The 7,706-nt window shown below is 47.7% G+C and overlaps 1 protein-coding gene across 1 annotated transcript; it reads left to right on the forward strand.

The window, feature by feature from the left end:
- The first annotated feature begins 1,451 nt into the window (after nucleotides 1-1,451).
- LOC119395823 (uncharacterized) lies at nucleotides 1,452-3,731 on the forward strand. The gene has a single exon (XM_037662830.2). It carries the CDS (start codon nucleotides 1,585-1,587, stop codon nucleotides 3,550-3,552), a length of 1,968 nt encoding a protein of 655 aa, XP_037518758.1. The 5' UTR covers nucleotides 1,452-1,584; the 3' UTR covers nucleotides 3,553-3,731.
- The last annotated feature ends 3,975 nt before the right edge of the window (nucleotides 3,732-7,706 follow it).

The following is a 7,706-nucleotide window of genomic DNA, read 5'->3' on the forward strand; positions in this document are numbered from 1 at the left end:
GGCTAATGACTGCTGTGGTATCGCACTCTGACACCAGATGGGGCCGTACGCCATTACCGGAAAAATGCCGACTTTAAAGGATAACAGGAAAACTGGTTCGCCTCTACTGTGCTCACAGTGTAACCGCACGTATCAGACATGTTGTGAAAGGTGGCCAACTTGTAGCGGAGTTTATTTTCAAGGACTGAATGTATACACCAATGGGATGCAGGGGCGTAGCCAAGGGGGGGTTCAAATCCCCCCGAAATTTTTCGATTTTGCTTGCGTGTATATAGGCACGCACACATACAAACGCACGCACGAACATACATAAAGTATGGTTGAACCCCCCCCCCCCCCCGAAAAAAAATTTCTGGCTACGCCCCTCATGGGATGTACACACTGGAATGTGTGCTGGCAGGTGCTAATAAAGGTCTCGCCTGCAGTAGTGACCATATATTGTCTCAGTTGTCCAGGTTTCCTGTGTTTCTCACCTTCTCATCTCGGTGAATAAATATTAAAGTACTCAACCAGGAGATATAACTGCACTCAGTTAGTCTTTCATTCAGGGATATGCAAGTTCAAAGATTGCAGCACCATGGGGTATGGGTCATTCAGTGGCTTGGATAATTTAACCTTGCTGTCATGGGCGTCCGCAGGGGGGTGCAAAAGGGGCAGTTGCCCCCTCACGGAGGGGGGAGGGGGGGTGGCAAGCCGGACCCACTTCACCCCATCGCGATTCATTACGAACCCCGCAAGACAAAATCTTGCCGATGCCCATCTATGCTTGCTATGCACTTCAACTTGGAGCCATGGGACTTCACTTGGTCAGGTCGGCTGCTAAGAGAAGAATTAACTTACATGGACGCGTCCAAAATGTTTGTTGCATTTTCTTGCGCTCGTTCGTAACAGCCGTAATGATGATGTCACGCTTTCAAGACAAGTCATGGCTTCTGCTTAGATTTTGCACAATGCTACAGAGATGAAAAATTCATATTAAATAAAAATAGGTGCATTATACATTTGCAAATGCATGAAGTGTGCCATGTTCATAATTAAGGTCATGTGCCCGAGTAAGGCACAGACCTTTCCTCAGGTTCCAACCTCAGACCAGAACAAAATTCATGTACACGCACATGCGCCATGCGCACCATGCGTGATATGACCACGTGACCTGAATTCATTTCTAGGAAATGACGTCATTGTAAAAGTAGATGCTAGATCACTGATAATTACCTCACGCCTAATCATGCACGAAAGTCAAACGATTGCTTATTGATTACGCCACGTATATACACGTATAAGCGCGTTGTTGACACACGACTGCTTCGAGTGTACGTGTGCCTCACCGGGTTCAATATTGTTCGTCTCAGGAAAGAATGAAAAGAAAGCCGCCATTGTCTTTCCCTGATCATCATCATCATCACATGCATTGTGCCCTTTGTCTGCTTTGTCCTTGAACTTGACCAACGTTGACTTGACCATATGATGCGATTACGAGGTTGATGACGTTTCGCGCACGAATGGGACGTTAGGACAGGTAGCTAGGCCTATGGATAGACCACTTCGATAGCTTGAAAAGTATAGTACGGCTTCCAATGAGCGATGGCGGCTGCAACCACGAAAGGTGTGCGTAAGCTTGAGAGGCCGCGGCCTTTGCGTTCATTACTGTCTCCAGTAGGCGACCCGAACAGCTGTGGGACGCCCTTGTTCACTCCTTCCGGAGGCGTCGGTGTTGTGCGTGCTTCGACAGACATGCTCGTTCCAGTGGAGACGCTTTGTGCTTCTCTCGGCGATGGGAACCGCGATGCTCAGACACTGTCCCAAATTGCCGGCGTCTGTAAGCTCTTGAAGGTCAAGGGCGCCGACATGGACCGCGATTTCGAGGGAATGCTGGATCGTTGCTTCTCAATCTTTCGCAACGCGTCTCGGGACGACGAACTGAGTGCCCTCGATCGGTTGAGACTCCTCGAAGTGATAGAACTGCGCGCCATGGCCTGGAAGGGCGACGAAGAGCTTGTCGAGTACTACACTCGCAAATACACAGAGTTCAACGCCGAGTGCGACGCGCTCGACGACGCTTCGTCGATGGAACAGGCGCGCGCGTTCCAACAGGTGCAGTCGAGTGAGCAGCGTCCACAAATGGAAACTGGCAAGCCGGGGACAACCACATGCCTAGGTGGTGGACAACCCAAGGCGCCTTCGACTGCGGCTGATGACGAGACCGGGAAATGGGAAAGGAGCCTCCCCGTTGGCACGCAGTCGCTTCACATCAGCGGAATGAACGAGGCCATCGTGAATGTGGCCACATCGGTATTGCAGACCTTCTTTTCCAACGTGAATGCAGACGCGTTTTGCCACACGAACCAAACGCCGTCTTGCGTGCCCTCTAAGCCAGCTGAGGCACTCGCGGGACAAGCGGTGGCTAAGCCAGTAAATGGCACATCTGGCATCGCCAATGGATCTGAGAATAAGCGATTTGTTCGACTTGAAAGCCGAACAGAATGCACCAGCACTGGCAAACAAGTGCCCCCAAAGGACCTCAAGTCAGCTTGGGCCAGTAATGAAAGACATAGCCAAGACAGGTGCTCTGACGGACTCGGAAGCTCGGCGCAGATACCAGGACGTGTTGACAAGGAGCATGCGCCTTCGACTGGCTTCAAGACATTGGACACTGCCAGCAAACTTGGCCCGCTCGAGCACTTAAAGGGTCTTGGGAATCCTGCACAGTTTTCAAGCGGTGATGACGGCCGACAATTCTCAGCTGGCTTCGTTGCATTGGGTAGTACCGGGACACACACTCAATTGGGACAGTGTGGTAGACTTACAGGTTCGGCGCAGTTTTCAAGCGACACAGAAAACCAGAAGTTGGATCCCTCGGGAGACTTCAAGGGATTGGCCAGTGGCGATGCAACTGACAAAAGCAAGCAACTCTCTAATCTGTGGGGTCCAGCAGAGCATTTCAGCACTTCTGATAAGCGAATGCTTCCAACCAAGGCTTTGGGAAACACCGATGTACCTGACCAGTCTAAGCAGTTAAAGGGCCTCGGAGGACCGGCTCAGTTTTCAAGCAAGGCTGACGACAAGTGGCAGCCACTTTCGAATACCTTCACTGCCACATCGAGTGGTGCCAGTGGACAGAACCAGACCATGAAGTACGAGCGACTTGGAGCCTCGGTGCAGTCCCCAAGCAGCACCGAATACCAGACTGTGCCTTTCAGTAACAAGTCATTGGGCGGTGCAGAAGGGGCCAGCAAAGCTCAGAAGCACTCGACACCGCTTTCAAGCAATGCTGTTGAGCATGGAAGACAAGCTGGTGTCAAGGCACTGAGCGTCAATGGCCTGCCAGCAGAGAAGGAGCAGCCCAAAGTGCTTGAAAGTTCGGCTAAGTCGGGAAACAGCGCTTCTGACGACCAAGTGCCTAAGCGTACTTTGTCACCAAACCACAAGGTATACAGTCGAGAATTTCTCATGCAGTGTTCGCGCTCGTCGTTGGCCACTCAGATGCCACCGGACTTTCCGCTTCTGGATCCAGAGGTTGCAAGTGCGATGGTCAGGAAGGATCGCAAGTAATACACGCTGTAAGCAGAAACTACTCGGAGTGCTGTTTTCTTTGCTGGTATTCTCAGCTGGTCACCTTCGACGATATTTTCACTTTCACTCGATACGAGACTAGCACCAGACCTGTTCATTGGCTACGGGCTGTCTGGCATGCTGCCAGGTGTGCTAAAACAATGTGCTAGAAATGTCGCTTGTAGACACTGAAAAACCAGGTGCTGATCTTGTGGTATCTTGCAAAAGTGAAAGTATCACCAGAAAAACACCAGGCCTGCGCTGAAACCACAGCACAGCCACAGCGAAAGCTGGAAGAGCGGCGTTTCTAGAGCCCGTTGTAAGCTCTCTTGGGGCTATAATACAAGTAGTACACTAGAAAGGTACCCACTATGCCATAAATCACAATTTTTGCGAAGTTGGGAAGCACCTTCTAAGCCATTATTTGTCATTCTGTGGAGAAGCGAGGTCTGTAAGGCATTATGTGAACTTTTTTGACGCAACGACTAATGACGAAGAATTATAGCTCAGCTCTTTGTAATGGGTTGGAAGCTTTAAACGGCCCACCAGTTATGTAATTTGCATTTGGTGACGCCCAGTCGCTATTTCCCTCTCCCGTCATGCTGTATAACATACGTTGATGTGGGAGAGAGAGACGGAGGGGGGGGGGAGTGATGAACTTTACTGAGACCCCGAGGAAATGGATCATGCGCTTATGGGCTTCCTTGGCAACCAATACAAGTGCACTTGTGAGGAACCCACTACGCTATAAATCATTGTAATTTTTGAGAAGTAGGGCAGCAGGCACTGTGCCATTTTTCGTCATTCTACGGCGTTGGTACCTGCTTCGGCGTTGGTTCGAGCGTTGGTACCTGCTAAACGCATGTAAGGCATTATGCACACTTTATTGATGCTGTGCCTGATGACGATGAAGAATTATGGCAGAGCCCTTTGTAATGGGTTGGAAGCATTCAACAACCTACTCGTTGCGCAATTCGCGTTGTGTGATGCCTGGTTACAGAATTCGCGTTGTACGACGCTTGGTGCTTATTTTACTCTTCTACCACGCTATATTGCATTTGCTAATGTGGTTCCTTCCTGACATGAAGCCTGTATAGGACCTTTTTGCAAAGCAGTTTCAAGTACCGGCATGGCTCAGTGGTTGAACACTGGGCTCCCACGCAGAGGGCCCAGGTTCGAGCCTCGTTCCATCCTGGAATTTTTTTCTTATTTCGAGCGATACTGCTTACGGACACCGGCGGCGGCAGACAACTACGGCGCCAAAAACGGCCGGTGAAATGATCTCATAACAGCTTTCGCTGTAAAATGACTGCCCATGAATATCACCCTGGTTTGTTACATCTCGGTCGGCCTCAAAACATGCGGCCTGCATAGTGATTTTGTTTAGTTCGTAAGTCTTAAATTCCTGCAATATGAGTGATTTTCTGAATTAATTTGGATGCATTAGCTTGCACGGTTGTATTATTGCCTAAAAGCTGGCTTCTATATGTGATATTGTACAGTTCTGACAGGTTTCAGCAGTTTGTCGCAGCCCCAAATCTTGCAAATTTACTCCAAACTTGCTCATTTTGTCATGGTAAGGGGACAGTGACGTGGATTAGTCCTTGCATTTCAGGCACATTTCTCTTCAGTACTTTTGCAGAGCCACCTGTCAAATATATCAGCTCTCTGTCAGATTTTCGCAGTGTTATTGACAATTTTCGAGGCATTTCTTTGACAGAAAAGGTAATGTGACATAGATTCATGCGTGCCAATTTGTCATGTAGGCAAAAGTAACAAAAAAAAAAAACTTAGGGCACAAGGTTGTCTTTAGAAGGCGGAAGATCAACCCAGCACTGTGTAATGAAAGCCAAGCATGCCAGCTCTACAATTAAGTTTGGACCATTTTTATTACACATGCTTGACAATCAAGTCTTTTGCCAGGATATGTGACGTATATGGTCTGAATAAAAAAAAATGTTGGGGCTTAAAGGGGTACTGACACGAATATTTTCAGTTGTCGTTTTTTTGCGTCAAATGAAAGGTCAGGCCCTCAAGAGCCTAGAAAAGGTAGTGCTAAGCGCGAGTGCGACCTGAAAACGTAATTACAGTATGTTTTTAAAAGCTAGTTTCGGTTCCTACTGTACCCTGACGTCACAACACGGTAAGAGCTTCTCGTCACGTGCTCGCACAATATACAGTGACATTTCCACGGCCGCTCCGCACTTACCTTACAAAAATATATTTAGACAGTCTATAGACTGCCTAAAAATGGGTTTAGACAGGCTATAGACTGTCTAAACACATTTTTATAAGAGACCGTGGCTCCGTTGGTGACGCACAAGCGGCCATTTTGGAAGTTTTGATGGCGCACAAGCAGCCATCTTGGAAGTTTTGGTACCTAACGTCATCACAACTAGCCAGACTGCTGCGTGAAGTCACCAGAATTTGTACTGTAGCCTGACGTCAAGCTAGTGTCGATGTCAGTAGCTGCGCCATGAAAAAATTGGCTTTAATATCAAAATAAAATATCTTATCAGCATTTGCTGAGCTTCCCACTTGCTCAGAGCCGTCTCTGCATACTGCAGATCTGTGTGGCAGAGTAAACTCGCCTTCTAAAAAAGGTGTCAGTACCCCTTTAACGTCCCAAACCACAATATGATTGCAAGAGATGCCATAGTGGAGGGCTCCAGAAATTTCGACGATCTGGCGTTCTTTAATGTGCACCTAAATCAAAGCACATAGGCCTCAAGGATTTTTGTCTCCATTGAAAATGTGGCTGGGATTTGCTCCCGAGACCTGCGGGTTAGCAGTCGAGTGCCATGACCACTAGACCACCGTGATATGGTCTGAATGAGCTGAATTTTAAACTAATTGCATTTAAAGAGAAGTTTGGGTCTGTTTTAAAAGAATTCACTCCTTAGCGTGCTATTCTTCTTCGATTTCATATTAGCCCTTGTGGCCATTTTGAACATTGCTGTTTCAAGAAATTGCAAGCACAAAATCGCTATCTTGCAATTTTGTGTTGTGGCATCTCATGCATGGAAATAACTAGACAAGCAATGCTGAGCTGCATATCAGTGAAATGGAGAGGTCTGTAAGCCTTGCGCCAAGCACTGCTAGACGAGTGCCACGACATCTGAAAAGGTTTATAATACGTCGTTTGATTCGCTCTAGGCCAGCACCATCTCTTCAATAAATCTGAGTTGCCAACACAGCCAGAAAATGAGCCTAACGTAGCTCACTGCCAACCAATCGTGCCATGCACAGTAACGCTGCAGAGAAGTTGCTAGCGGTGTGATACATTACTGCTCGGACAGACTGTGGTCACTTAGAAACCGTTGAGTCATTTATCCGTGCAATTATGTAAATCTAGTGGTTGTCAAACTCTGCACAGGTGGCTAAAATGTGCTCTTAAAAGTCACAAAAGCTAGGTTCCTTGCAAGAAGGCATTCTGCACGATAGGAAACTGGTCCAAAACGTTCTAAAAAAAAATTTCATTTCAACCTGTTCGGCTGTAATGAATATTAAAACGCCACAAATGGGGACCAAAGTCTGTGCACCTTGGTGTCCTTTTTTTTTTTTCATGCATATCTGGTGCCCCCACCCAACTTTTTATATGTGCATACACTGAGATTCTTAAAAAAAAAAAAAAGAGATTGCTAGTCTGTCATCTGTTATGTTGTTTCTCCATAAATTATGCACATCAAATAGCACACGCCTGTATGCTTTCACCCTTTCCTTTACAGTCGTCATGGTATAATGCCATTCACAGGCATCTTTAATTTACCTGTTTGGCAACGCAACAGCAACATTTCCCAAGTTGCAAGCTAACTTAAAGGCCAACTGGCGATTTTTCGAGGTCGATGGATCTCAGTGAAATTCGCTGGGTACGTTCCTTTGCACGTTTCCGTCATTTATGTCAAATTACAGGCTTGAGACATGCGCAGATTGTTTGCAAATGAATTTTAAAGATTGTCTGCAAACGCCCTCCTGGCTTCCCACAATTATTGGCAACATTGCGTCTGTGACGTCAGTATTGGGAAGGCGGCGGAAGTGACGCAGCCGAGGGCACCGCTAACTCTCGCTTCGGCTGCTACAGCGAGCGTCTGCTGTGCACAAGGCGACAGACAGCGTTGGTTTGGCCGGCGCTTCGCTGGTCGTGCCGGCTGTCA

Source organism: Rhipicephalus sanguineus, chromosome 6, assembly GCF_013339695.2.
Source record: "Rhipicephalus sanguineus isolate Rsan-2018 chromosome 6, BIME_Rsan_1.4, whole genome shotgun sequence".
Taxonomy (NCBI): Eukaryota; Metazoa; Arthropoda; class Arachnida; order Ixodida; family Ixodidae; genus Rhipicephalus; species Rhipicephalus sanguineus.

What these genes read in the sequence shown, in the direction of transcription:
- LOC119395823 (XM_037662830.2), top strand. Translation starts at nt 1,585, where the DNA reads ATGGCGGCTGCAACCACGAAAGGTGTGCGTAAGCTTGAGAGGCCGCGG.